The 14,888-nt window shown below is 37.6% G+C and overlaps 1 protein-coding gene across 50 annotated transcripts in view; it reads right to left on the reverse strand.

Moving 5' to 3' along the window:
- LOC127841352 (protein O-GlcNAcase-like) overlaps positions 1 to 14,888 on the reverse strand; it is a 52,497-nt gene that overhangs the window by 19,395 nt on the left and 18,214 nt on the right. For all 50 annotated transcript variants that reach the window (XM_052370134.1, XM_052370114.1, XM_052370154.1 and 47 more), the window contains exons 2-7: positions 10,649 to 10,700; positions 10,386 to 10,483; positions 10,003 to 10,133; positions 3,310 to 3,478; positions 2,498 to 2,881; positions 1,193 to 1,962 (exon numbers count right to left, since the gene is read on the reverse strand). In XM_052370134.1, coding sequence (XP_052226094.1) covers positions 1,193 to 1,962; positions 2,498 to 2,881; positions 3,310 to 3,478; positions 10,003 to 10,133; positions 10,386 to 10,483; positions 10,649 to 10,700 — 1,604 coding nt within the window. The remainder of the gene's footprint in view (positions 1 to 1,192; positions 1,963 to 2,497; positions 2,882 to 3,309; positions 3,479 to 10,002; positions 10,134 to 10,385; positions 10,484 to 10,648; positions 10,701 to 14,888) is intronic.

The raw sequence follows: 14,888 nt of genomic DNA on the forward strand, positions 1-14,888 counted from the left end.
CATGTAGTAAGACTTGCTGCAGGTCATGTAGTTAGACTTGCTGCAGGTCATGTAGTTAGACTTGCTGCAGGTCATGTAGTTAGACTTGCTGCAGGTCATGTAGTTAGACTTGCTGCAGGTCATGTAGTTAGACTTGCTGCAGGTCATGTAGTTAGACTTGCTGCAGGTCATGTAGTTAGACTTGCTGCAGGTCATGTAGTTAGACTTGCTGCAGGTCATGTAGTTAGACTTGCTGCAGGTCATGTAGTTAGACTTGCTGCAGGTCATGTAGTTAGACTTGCTGCAGGTCATGTAGTTAGACTTGCTGCAGGTCATGTAGTTAGACTTGCTGCAGGTCATGTAGTTAGACTTGCTGCAGGTCATGTAGTTAGACTTGCTGCAGGTCATGTAGTTAGACTTGCTGCAGGTCATGTAGTTAGACTTGCTGCAGGTCATGTAGTTAGACTTGCTGCAGGTCATGTAGTTAGACTTGCTGCAGGTCATGTAGTTAGACTTGCTGCAGGTCATGTAGTTAGACTTGCTGCAGGTCATGTAGTTAGACTTGCTGCAGGTCATGTAGTTAGACTTGCTGCAGGTCATGTAGTTAGACTTGCTGCAGGTCATGTAGTTAGACTTGCTGCAGGTCATGTAGTTAGACTGCTGCAGGTCATGTAGTTAGACTTGCTGCAGGTCATGTAGTTAGACTTGCTGCAGGTCATGTAGTTAGACTTGCTGCAGGTCATGTAGTTAGACTTGCTGCAGGTCATGTAGTTAGACTTGCTGCAGGTCATGTAGTTAGACTTGCTGCAGGTCATGTAGTTAGACTTGCTGCAGGTCATGTAGTTAGACTTGCTGCAGGTCATGTAGTTAGACTTGCTGCAGGTCATGTAGTTAGACTTGCTGCAGGTCATGTAGTTAGACTTGCTGCAGGTCATGTAGTTAGACTTGCTGCAGGTCATGTAGTTAGACTTGCTGCAGGTCATGTAGTTAGACTTGCTGCAGGTCATGTAGTTAGACTTGCTGCAGGTCATGTAGTTAGACTTGCATACCAAAAAAATCATCTCAATCTCTTAAAGCATTGGGTAAAAAACCCTCCGAAATACGGATTGCCGGACGGACAGATAGACGGATCAACAGCGCGGATGCTTAATGTATATGGCACCCTACAGAGAGCATAAACATCACCAATATTTAACATCGTAACAACACATACCGTAGTGGATGATTGTGATGATGAACCAGCCAGGTAATGGCTATTTGTCTTGAGCCAGTAAAGATCCTGTAACATCTGAACGGGAACTGCAGCGTACTCGAAGGGCAAGTGAAAGAAACTGATAAGAAGTTCTAGGTCTCCCTCGGTAAGCACATTGTTTTCTTTAAGTTCCATCGCTGTCTGCTTAACCTCCTCAACCAAACTAGAGGTGGTCGGTGCAGCCTCTACTTGCATGAGACTGTCAGTGGAGCCATTCTTGGGTAGGACTCCATTGTTTGTGAGCACATTAATACTGTCTGTGATAGCTGATGGAACACAGTCCATGGGTTCAGGCTTCACTTCGTTTTCACAATCAGAGTCCGAGAATTCCTGCTGATGGACGGGAGACCCTTCCGGTGAGGACAGAGGGTCTACCAAACTGTTCACTAGGACGGCTGAGGTGGGATTAAGGAATGAAGGATCCACTGGGTTCACAGTAGTCGTAGGCAGGTTTGTTGTTGCCAATGCATTATAGGCTTGTACTGGGGGCTGTAGATTCATGTTGGGTACAAGGGCTCCAGCGGTGGTGGTTGCACAAGGTGTCGTGGCCACTGCTACAGACTTGGGGGGATTCCTAGCTTTGTTCAGCTCCACCAGCCAGTCTGCTATGGCGTTCTTGAGGGCCACTTTCGGCTGATATTTGGTGTCAAAGTTGGTGATGTCTTCATCAGAGGCAAAGTCACATTCACTCTCTAGCTTGATATCGGATATTACTGGACTTAACCGGTTCTCTGCAAGAAACATTGATATCAAAGTGACCAAATGCACCTTGACAAAGTTCAAATGCATAATAGCATAATAATAAATCTTATTAAATCTATTAATCAAAATACAACAATTGATTGTACAGGAGTTTCAGAAGCATATATATTTTTGTGTTTCTTTCATTTCATTTTAGCAAGACAATTAACCCTTTCCCTCTCGGAGGCAAAGTGAAAATGGCTATGTGCAAACAGCATAAAACCAGTCTGTTCAGGTTTAATGGCTATGTGCAAACAGCATAAAACCAGTCTGTTCAGGTTTAATGGCTATGTGCAAACAGCATAAAACCAGTCTGTTCAGGTTTAATGCTGTTGCTGCTCATCAGTAAATGAAGCCTTTAAAACTTAAATCAAGTAAGAAAAGTCTTAAATTAAATATAACTTGATAAGGGACTACATTAACAAACACGTCAAAATACGTATCTAAGTGGTTAGAGTTAATACCTAACTGGAAACATTTTCTTTTGAACTTGGCTTTATTCTAAACTTTGCAGTCCAAACCTACCTGCAATGAGGTCTTTCTTGACTGCATTTTGGTTTGACTGAGACCATTGCCCAAGTGTGTGCAAGGGAATATAGTTGGCCTCAAACTCGCAGTTAGGATTCGTGAGCACACCGCGCAAGTAGGGAATGATGTCAGTTGACCGGCCATCATAAGCACCAAGGTACAGTCTCCTCTGGTCATAGTCGTTGGCGTGGATGTTGTCCCAGATGGTGGGTGGACGACGGAACACAGTGGCCACTTCCTCCAGCTCGGCTATGGTCAGTCTCTTGCTGATCACCTTGGCCCCTGTCCAGAGGATGTGGATGTCGTTCAGGAGCTTGGACCCCACGGTGTTCAGGTAGCCGGATGTGAGCAGCGTCGGCATGGCCCTCGACGTGCAGTACTCTGAACGTTTCAAATGAACAAACAACTATTAAAACTGTACAGTTTTAGTTTCGTAAAATTTTGATCTACCTATAGAATGCATAAAATATGACATGTTTAATTTTTCCAAACTAACATAAGATTATAATTTCTTGTACATTGTACTTCAAACAGAGATAAGCAATGCACGCTAACCGGAGTTTCTCTGTTAGGAATTCTTTAAAATTAAGAACAATTGCCAATTCATAGATTGTTCAAGCCTAAAGGCAACAACATTTCATGTTGCCTACATACAACAAAATTTAACTCCTAGCTAGTCTTAATTGTTCTTAATCACTAACGTATACCATTATGCAAACATACATTTCTCACCATTTTTTAACCAATCTTTGTACAAAATGTGTTCATCAATAATATTTACTCTAGAAACATAGATGTGATGCAGTTACCTGTAGGACAGAAGTAGAACTCTGGCTGTCCCAGGTGCTCATACACCTCATTTGTGATGGAGACCTGCGCACAGGCCGATGACTGGAAGGCACTCTTGTCCGAGACGCTCAACTCTGGGTCAATGTCATCAAACAGCAGCGCAAACGCACGACAACCAAATGCAGCAACCTGTCAATTCAACAACACGGGAATGAACAAACCATTAGTAAACTGTCAGATGCATAAGCATAGTGAAACAAGAGATGTGTTTGTCAGAAACACAATGCCCCCTACTGCGCCGCTTTGAAGCCATATATTTGACCTTTGACCTTGAAGGATGACCTTCACCTTCCACCACTAAAAAATGTGCAGCTCCATGAGAAACACATGCATGCCAAATATCAAGTTGCTACCTTCAATATTGTAAATGTTATGGGCAATGTTCAAGTTTTCAGACGGACGGACAGATTGACTGACAGTTCAACTGCTATATGCCACCCTACTGGGGGCATAAAAAATATTATGAAAACCTTAGCAAAACAAATATATTGTTTATAATTGCACATCTCAACTTCTTATTTCTGAGCAAGGTATTTAAAAAAATGTTCATCCAGTGCCCCAGGTAAGCTGCGTATCTGCGTCTTTCACCCTATTAAAATATTTAAAAACGCAAAGAAATACAATATCATGCGTATTTAAAACGCAATCAATTTGACATTTACGCAAATTCGCCAAATTTAAAACGTACGATACCAGGGACCTCGTTTGGCCGTATTTGGGGCTGAAATTCGGCCCCAATCCCCCCTTAAAATAGTATACTTTTTTCCCCTATTTCAACTAAAAATTCCCCCCTCCAAATAACTTTTTTTTTTTTACTGTTATACCTATGTTGCCAGCTGGTATCGTGCTATGAACCTTTGATTACATGTATATTTATGTAAATTACATTAAAATATAGCAATTTTGAGTGTTGAACAGTCGGGGATCTTGCCCGATTGGGAAAGTTGGGGAATCCCCTTTTGACTTTCCCGATCAGGAAATATTGATTGAAAAATTGCCCGATCAGGCGAGAAAACAACCATTTTTCATATACCTTGGAAAAACTTGTCCGGGCATCACACAACTCACCCAAGGAACAACTTTAATAACTGAATCCAATCTTAAAACAATTATCTTAAATTTGACCGAAGCGATTTTTTAACAAGAGTTCCGCGGTCGGAGATGACCGCATTGAAGCCGGATTTTTTATTTATATGACAGGAAAGTACCTTTCGTGTTTTTGTCAATGCAATACTTAAATTACTGAAATATTGTTCAAAGGTCAAAATGAAATGTAAGTACTTTTCAAGGCATGAGCAAACCTTGTGTTATGTTTTGAATGCATGCATATACATGAACAACAATAACATTTAAGGTCACAAATATGAACTTGAATTGACAATTAGGAAAGTCCATGTCCAAGCATACGAAAGTTAAAACAACTTTTAATTTTTAACATTCAAGGTCACAGTGACCTTGACCTTCAATGACCTTAAAATGACCAATTGTCATCTACTAGTGCTGGCCAACCTTCATGTCCAGTTTGAAGACTGTAAGTCCAAGCATAAGAAAGTTATACCATGAAATAAGAATTTTAACATTTTTACATTCAAGGTCACGGTGACCTTGACCTTAAAATGACCAGTGGTCATCTACTAGTTCTGGCCAACCTTCATATCAAGTTTGAAGACTCTAGGTCTAAGCATACCAAAGTATTAACAACTTTAACATATTTACATCCAAGGTCACAGTGACCTCGACCTTCAAATGAATGACCTTGAAATGACCAGTGGTCATCTAAGTGTGCTTGCAAACCTTTACGTCAAGTTTGAGATTCTAGGTCCAAGCATACCAAAGCTACAACAATTTTAACATTTTAACATTTAAGTTCACAGTGACCTTGACCTTCAAATGAATGACATTGAAATGAATGACCTTGAAATGACCAGTGGTCATCTAAGTGTGCTTGCAAACCTTTACGTCAAGTTTGAGATTCTAGGTCCAAGCATACCAAAGTTATAACAATTTTAACATTTTAACATTGAAGGTCACAGTGACCTTGACCTTCAAATGAATGACATTGAAATGAGCAGTGGTGATCTTCTAGTACTGGCCAACCTTTATGTCAAGTTTGAAGACTCTAGGTACAAGCATACCAAAGTTATAACATGGAATAAGAACTTTAACATTTTTACCTACCAAAGTTATAAGAACTTTAACATTTTTACATTCAAGGTCACAGTGACCTTGACCTTAGAATGAATGACCTTGAAATGACCAGTGGTCATCTAAGTGTGCTTGCAAACCTTCATGTCAAGTTTGAAGACTCTATGTCCAAGCATACCAAAGTTATAACAATTTTAACATTTTAACATTTAAGGTCACAGTGACCTTGACCTTCAAATGAATGACATTGAAATGACCAGTGGTCATCTTCTAGTACTGGCCAATCTTTATTTCAAGTTTGAAGACTCTAGGTACAAGCATACCAAAGTTATAACATGAAATAAGAACTTTAACATTTTTACATTCAAGGTCACAGTGACCTTGACCTTCAAATGAATGACCTTGAAATGTCCAGTGGTTACTTACTAGTTCTGGCCAACCTTCATGTCAAGTTTCAAGACTCTAGGTCCAAGCATACCAAAGTTATAACAACTTTAACATTTTTACATTCAAGGTCACAGTGACCTTGACCTTCAAATGAATGACCTTGAAATGTCCAGTGGTTACTTACTAGTTCTGGCCAACCTTCATGTCAAGTTTCAAGACTCTAGGTCCAAGCATACCAAAGTTATAACAACTTTAACATTTTTATATTGAAGGTCACAGTGACCTTCACCTTCAAATGAATGACCTTGAAATGACCAGTGGTCATCTGTTAATCCTGGCCAACCTTCATGTCAAGTTTGAAGACTCTAGGTCCAAGCATACCAAAGTTATACCATGAAATAAGAACTTTAACATTTTTACATTCAAGGTCACAGTGACCTTGACCTTCAAATGAATGACCTTGAAATGACCAGTGGTTACTAACTAGTTATGGCCAACCTTCATGTCAAGTTTCAAGACTCTAGGTCCAAGCATACCAAAGTTATAACAACTTTAACATTTTTTATATTGAAGGTCACAGTGACCTTGACCTTCAAATGAATGACCTTGAAATGACCAGTGGTCATCTGTTAATCCTGGCCAACCTTCAAGTCAAGTTTGAAGACTCTAGGTCCAAGCATACCAAAGTTATACCATGAAATAAGAACTTTAACATTTTCTAGCACGCCGCCACCCCGCCCGCCCCCCCGCCCGCCCGACAACATCAATCTATAAGCCGAGATTTTTTCGAAAAAAATCCGGCTAAAAATGTCGTTGTTTGTCAGATATTCAAGCCCAAAGTTGAGCAACTTTTAGCATCTATCAACATTTTCCGCACTTGCCTGTTTTGAACACAAACTTGCCAGAAGGAGCAAGTCGTCGAGGTTACATTATTTAATCAATTGCCCATTTTGAATTTGAATTTCCCGAACCATTTAATAATCTGGTAAATCATCGAATAAAGAATATCTGATGAATTCATGGTTTGTATGCGATCAATGTTTGTCTTGTGCAAACGATAAGATAAAATCGCCATATCCACATATTATCTAGAGAACGAAACATAGAAAGTTAAGTCTCTAGTTTATAAGGATTTAATGCGTTTTAAGGTCAAGTGGTCTTGCTTAGTCTCTGTAAGCAGTAAAACTGACAAGACTAATAATACTTATTCAGCATTTTTCATATTAAATGTCATCAAAGTAAGGTCAATATTTCGCTAGAATATTTAATTAATTGGGCCGGTATTACCCGTTAAAACTTCAGTCGGAAATCTTTGTTAGGAAAATCTTCAATTGATCGAATCTCGCTTTTTGACATCGAACAAGTTTCACTCTTTCTTGATAAAGTTCGCCTTCAAAGGCTTTTTCAAAGTGTTCTTTTACACATTGGCTACATTTTCTTTATTTTACTCGACAAGTTGTAACGGACTATAGGATCAAGGAATCGCAACCTTAAGTACATTGAAATGTAAACGCCATTGGTGCACGTTAATATTTAAATAGTGCAGGCTTTGAACTTTTTGTCACAACAAAACAGAACAGTGGACTTCAGTACAAAATGCAAAGCAAAATGTAACAAGCCGAGATTTCTTATGAAAGACCTTTCAAATGAAAGATTCCAGTTGGGGACTGTTTCCGTTTTCTTTCTTTAATTCTATTCTTGTTATAATATTTCAGCTATTCGGTTCTGGATCTTAAACCTTTCAATTTAAGGCATTTTTTGACAAACTTAAAATATTGCAAACTTCTTTGAAGCAGTCATTGAATGACGCAACAAAACAGAAGCAACGCGGTAAAAACGTAAGAGGGTCGCAGACGCGCTTAAGTTTCTTTGCAGCTGCACATAACTGGTTCATTGACCACACGAGCCTCTACGGCGAACATACGTTCTATATGTCATTATGGTGCAGAATACAGCATATTGTATCATATTAAGTTCTATATTGCCGATTGGGTTCTTGCATTTTGCTTTGCATTTTGTACTGAAGTCCACTGTTCTGTTTTGTTGTGACAAAAAGTTCAAAGCCTGCACTATTTAAATATTAACGTGCACCAATGGCGTTTACATTTCAATGTACTAAAGTGTGCGATTCCTTGATCCTATAGTCCGTTACAACTTGTCGAGTAAAATAAAGAAAATGTAGCCAATTTGTAAAAGAACACTTTGAAAAAGCCTTTGAAGGCGAACTTTATCAAGAAAGAGTGAAACTTGTTCGATGTCAAAAAGCGAGATTCGATCAATTGAAGATTTTCCTAACAAAGATTTCCGACTGAAGTTTTAACGGGTAATACCGGCCCAATTAATTAAATATTCTAGCGAAATATTGACCTTACTTTGATGACATTTAATATGAAAAATGCTGGATAAGTATTATTAGTCTTGTCAGTTTTACTGCTTACAGAGACTAAGCTAGACCACTTGACCTTAAAACGCATTAAATCCTTATATACTAGAGACTTAACTTTCTATGTTTCGTTCCCTAGATAATATGTGGATATGGCGATTTAATCTCATTGTTTGCACAAAACAAACATTGATCACATACAAACCATGAATTCATCAGATATTCTTTATTCAATGATTTACCAGATTATTAAATGGTTCGGGAAATTCAAATTCGAAATGGGCAATTGATTAAATAATGTAACCTCGACGACTTGCTCCTTCTGGCAAGTTTGTGTTCAAAACAGGCAAGTGCGGAAAATGTTGATAGATGCTAAAAGTTGCTCAACTTTGGGCTTGAATATCTGACGAACAACGACATTTTTTAAAAATCGCTTCGGTCAAATTAAAGATAATTGTTTTAAGATTGGATTCAGTTATTTGTACCTTGGATGAGTTGTGTGATGCCCGGACACGTTTTGCCAAGGTATATGAAAAATGGTTGTTTTCTCGCCTGATCGGGCAAGTTTTCAATCAATATTTCCCCATTGGGAAAGTCAAAAGGGGATTTCCCAACTTTCCCAATCGGGCAAGATCCCCGACTGTTGAATGGTTGGTGATAAGATCTTCTAAAATTCCCCTTGTCGCCCAAAACGACGCGAAATTCCCCCCTCTAAGGCCCCCGGCCCCAATCCCCCTAAGTGTAGCAAGGGCCCTGGATACAATAACTTCGAACGAAAATGCTTTGCTCATTTTCGGTATTTTCTCTTTGGAAATATTATCGTAACGCCGCGACAGTTTTATTCAGCAAGCGCCTGGATGACAAAGCAGGAAAACAGTCAAAGTCATTCAAAACCTCTGCAGACTAGATTTCATAGTAAAATTAAGCGTCTGACCAAATTATTTACGACGACATACATGCGTTTTCAATCTGACATAATCCGTCGACCATTGTGCATGTATTTGTAAGCGTCTGTACTGTCAGTTTCTATTACGATGCGAAATAAAAAAATGTCTAAAAGAGGTCGAAAGACGCGCGCGATTGTCTATACAGTTGACAGTTACAAAGATGTCAGTTAACATCAGGTTTATTTTTAAAGTTCAAAGTTTATAACATTTCAAGGATTAAAGATGTTATGAAACATCAGTTTATTAAAGTTAATTATAAAACATCAGTTTATTAAAGTTAATTATAATAGTTTACAGTTTTATTGAATCAATACAAGTGTGCAGCTTTAACAGAAGTAATTAAGCAATGATTTTAAGGTATGCATTATCATAACTCATTTCACCCTATTTCAAGAATAAAATCATCCTATTTTTCAAAATCAATGAGTGAAAACCCTATTTCCCAAATAATTATCTGGGGCACTGTTCATCTACACCTAATGTTACCACATGTTCCGTTCATTTAAATTTTAAATTGAAAGAATTTTACTTTATTCTGATGTTAACAGTTCAGAAGTTCCAATAGTATACATTCTACAATCTTCATTGCAATAATTGGTCTAATGCAATATGCCTCCTATTTGCCCAGTCTGGTCACAAACTACTAATACTAAGAGACAGCAAAATCTTGTGTGACTTTAATGTAATAGCAGACTGGGTAGCTCCTGAACAGATTGTGCGAATATGTGCGCTGGTCTGGAGCTACTTAGGCCACATAAGACTCATTTTTGCATGACACAGCTTTAATTTACCTGCTCCAATTTACGTTTCAGACACTGCACATCCTTGGAACTAGAAAAACTGATGTCCAGCCCTGGCGAGATGGCATACACCAGTGTGATGTTGTTTTCTGTTGCTGCTTCAATCAAGCTGGTGAGATTGTCTAAAAGCAAGCAGAAACAGAGTTAAATAACCCATGGTTCTTAACAAAATAAGAACGCCAGACACATGCACCAAATTAAGTTAAAAATAACAAAAGTAACGTTTTGTGTTCAATCATGAACTGATGTGAAATATCAAACAATTTTGTTTATTGTGTAACAAATGTGATGTTGAGTTTTGACATCACTCAGATTGACAGATGGTCAATCTGCCATGTTAAATATTTTGTAAGTCCACATAAATGTCAGCCCACCTGCTTCTTCAACCGAATACAAATCCCTCCAGAAAGCCCTATGTTTCGCATCATCTTTTGGTGCATACATGTATGTGGTCATTCCCATTGTTTTCATCCTGAAATGCACAAATAAAGACATGAAAAAGTGCAATATACCACTAACTATTTCAAGACAAGACAAAATATAGACAGTATAAGTCCGTAAAAAAACTAGTCAAAACAACTGAATGCCATAATATATGTATGTGTAGTAAACAGTTATGCAAAATCATAAGTCTCACCATTGAAATAGAAGTTTTCTTTGTTCTGTAGTCCATGGTATCCCATAGAAACCTGGAAATAAATGCATAATCTCTGTAAGACAATTAACACAAGACATAACCATAGCAGGCTGTAATATCCATCATAAAGATACAATGAAATGTGTCTATTCTACAACAAAAAAAGACAGGGGTATGGACTTCCTATGGCCTACTTGTGCACTTTTCTGCTGACTAATAGAAAAGTAATATTGACCATAAGGCCACGACTTTTTTTTATTGGTTTACAAAAATTATTTTGAAAATGGTTCATCCGGCGGTCAAAAAAAACAAACAAACAAAAACATCATAGGAAAAAAGTTAATACTTATAACATCAGAACAAAGACAACATATCTTTTATAGTCTTAAAGTAACTATAACGCTCAAAATCAACGAAAATTTCGTTAAGTATTTCGTAAAATAAAGTTAACACCTTAACAATCAGTGTTCCTTATAGCAATAGCCAAAATTTCAACGCTAGATGTGGTATGATTACTTAGATTTTTGTAGATACAAAATGCTCGTTTTTATTTATTTGTGGCCACAATTAATTCCGGGTGTGTAGAAATACGGAAATCCCCGTAATTACCGAAATCCCCAATAATATTTATTATTTATCAAAATACTGTGGATATTAAGATAGAATATTGCAAAATACAATCTATTCACTGATGAAAAATTGTTTTTATCCATGTTTGGTAGTGAAAAACTAAAATATATACATAATTATTGGGATTCCGAGTATGAATCCATAGTGCATGTTTTCACAAGCACGATCAGGTACAGAAATCCCCGCTGTAAATATTGTTGTTAAGTTTTTGTCTGTACCTCTTCTTTCTAATATCAAAAAGCCACCCAGATGATTTTTTGACACTTGAAGAGCTTTACAGCAGGGATTTCTGTACCTGATCGTGCCTGTGAAAACATGCACTATGGATTCATACTCGGAATCCCAATAATTATGTATATATTTTAGTTTTTCACTACCAAACATGGATAAAAACAATTTTTATCAGTGAATAGATTGTATTTTGCAATATTCTATCTTAATATCCGCAGTATTTTGATAAATAATACATATTATTGGGGATTTCTGAGGATTTCGGTAATTACGGGGATTTCGGTATTTCTACACACCCGGAATTAATTGTGGCCACAAATAAATAATAAAAGCTGCGCCATGAGCGCATGATACGCCCGTCGTTCGCCAATGAAGTAGTAAGGTAATAAATAACCCTTTGAATCATTTTTTTACTTCAGTTTATTTGTATTTGAATACATGGTTTATTTTATAAGTACATGAGCATGGAAATCACGAAATTTTGACGAACAAAGTCCCATAACTCTGGAACGACAATTCAGAATTCCGTCAAAAACGAAAGGGGATCAGGGTTTATCAATATTAAGATTGTGTTGAAATTTGAAAAAAATCCATCGAAGGATATTTGAGCTACAGTAGGACATTCAATGAAATCACGAAATTTTGACGAACAAAGTCCCATAACTCTGGAACGACAATTCAGAATTCCGTCAAAAACGAAAGGGGATCAGGGTTTATCAATATTAAGATTGTGTTAAAATTTGAAGAAAATCTGTCAAAGGATATTTGACGTAGCGTACGACATTAACAGACGGACGGACGGACGGACGGACGGACGGACGGACGGACGGACGGAGAGACGGACGCGGGGTATACCATAATACGTCCCGTCATAGACGGGCGTATAAAAAATCCATCGGGGGATATTTGAGCTACGGTAGGATACATGAACAACAATAACATTTAAGGTCACAGTGACCTTGACCTTAGAATGAATGACCTTGAAATGACCAGTGGTCATCTAAGTGTGCTTGCAAACCTTCATGTCAAGTTTGAAGACTCTATGTCCAAGCATACCAAAGTTATAACAATTTTAACATTTTAACATTTAAGGTCACAGTGACCTTGTGTGACCTTGACCTTAGAATGAATGACCTTGAAATGACCAGTGGTCATCTAAGTGTGCTTGCAAACCTTCATGTCAAGTTTGAAGACTCTATGTCCAAGCATACCAAAGTTATAACAATTTTAACATTTTAACATTTAAGGTCACAGTGACCTTGACCTTCAAATGAATGACATTGAAATGACCAGTGGTCATCTTCTAGTACTGGCCAATCTTTATTTCAAGTTTGAAGACTCTAGGTACAAGCATACCAAAGTTATAACATGAAATAAGAACTTTAACATTTTTACATTCAAGGTCACAGTGACCTTGACCTTCAAATGAATGACCTTGAAATGTCCAGGGGTTACTTACTAGTTCTGGCCAACCTTCATGTCAAGTTTCAAGACTCTAGGTCCAAGCATACCAAAGTTATAACAACTTTAACATTTTTATATAGCTACAGTAGGACATTCAATGAAATAACGAAATTTTGACGAACAAAGTCCCATAACTCTGGAACGACAATTCAGAATTCCGTCAAAAACGAAAGGGGATCAGGGTTTATCAATATTAAGATTGTGTTGAAATTTGAAAAAAATCCATCGAAGGATATTTGACGTAGCGTACGACATTAACAGACATACGGACGGACAGACGGACGGACGGACAGACGGACGCGGGGTATACCATAATACGTCCCGTCATAGACGGGCGTATAAAAACGAGCATTTTGTATCTACAAATATCTAAGTAATCATACCACATCTAGCGTTAAAATTTTGGCTATAGCTATAAGGAACACTGATTGTTAAGGTGTTGACTTTATTTAACGAAACACTTAACGAAATTTTCGTTGATTTTGAGCGTTATAGTGACTTTAACACAGAGACAAAAAATCAAATTATGCAATGAAACACATCTATATCTTCAAATGAAATGAGTCCTAAAAGCACCTTTTGTAACATCAGGCAATTTTAAACACTCCATTACAAGACATGCGTTCTTCTCCCATTAAAACGAAAAACTGTGCTTCATTTCCGTAATTCGATGCGCACCATTACGCAATGCGATGCCCGTTGCATAAATCTTATATAAGATAAACTACTCATACACAAATTATGTGTTTGCTCTTACTCGACTGAGTCGACTTATGAGATCGTCCATGAAAAAAAAATCGAGGTAGATTGATCCCTGCGTCGTCACGGTAATTTTGTAAAAGTTGTTGTTGTCATGAAAACTTGTTGATTTACAACGCAAAACGTCTTATTTGAACCAACGCCAATTAATTTAATCATATTTGTCAACTTCGCTTTTGCTTTATTTTGATAATTTAATCCAAATTTTAATGTTAGCAAGTGTTTTTTTACTGGAATTGTAAACAAGGAGTCAGTTTAAGTCTTCCGAAAATGTGCAGTCTGTGTGAATTGACAGTTTGAGGTCATCAAAGGAAAGCCGCTTTCTGTCTGAAGCAATAAAGCGACAAATTTCGCGCCGACAAAATTGGCTTCCTTTGTCTAGCTATCAACATGCCGAACCAATCGTGTGTTTGTTTCTCAAATGCAATCCTCCAATTTAATAATAGCACGTGCATAGCTCCGCCTTCAAATCTTTTGCAGAGAACGGAGGCAGATTTTAACGGTTAATTGAGCTAGTGTTTTACGCAAGATGAGTTCCGATTTGACGAAATTACTCGGCCCTAAGCATTGAAACGACAAATACATTTATCAATGATTTTCCGAGATATACTGATTTGTTCCGATTTCCAAACTTTCTGTACAGTTCCTATAAACTATGGAGGACGTGTTTACAAAATTCCTAAACACATATATCGTAAATAATGGCAGTGTTTAAATGGATTATTTATACTAATTATCAAATTGCAAGGTAATACTTTTTTATCTACTATAATATCCGGTTTGTTTAATATAATTAACATGTTAAACAATATAGTTGCGTCACAGACTCGGAAATAAATTTTGATGGGGTCGACATTTTACTGACGATGATTTTCCTATTGTCTGTAATTTTTACCCAAAATAAATTTTGAAAAGTGCCCATAAAAGGACTGGTACATAATGTGTCACATTGAAAAATAGCCCGATATCTGCAATATATGTGAACCAATCGGTGTACGGTCTTTTCTCCCCCTTGACCATTTATCCCTCTAGTCTTTTCTCCCCCTAGTCTTTTCTCCCCCCAGTATATCCATACTGTGGGGATTAATCTGCTACTTTTAACACCTCTATTGATATACTTGATTAGTCACTGATTGAATTAATTCAATCAGTGTTC

This window comes from Dreissena polymorpha, chromosome 8, assembly GCF_020536995.1.
Source record: "Dreissena polymorpha isolate Duluth1 chromosome 8, UMN_Dpol_1.0, whole genome shotgun sequence".
Lineage (NCBI taxonomy): Eukaryota > Metazoa > Mollusca > Bivalvia > Myida > Dreissenidae > Dreissena > Dreissena polymorpha.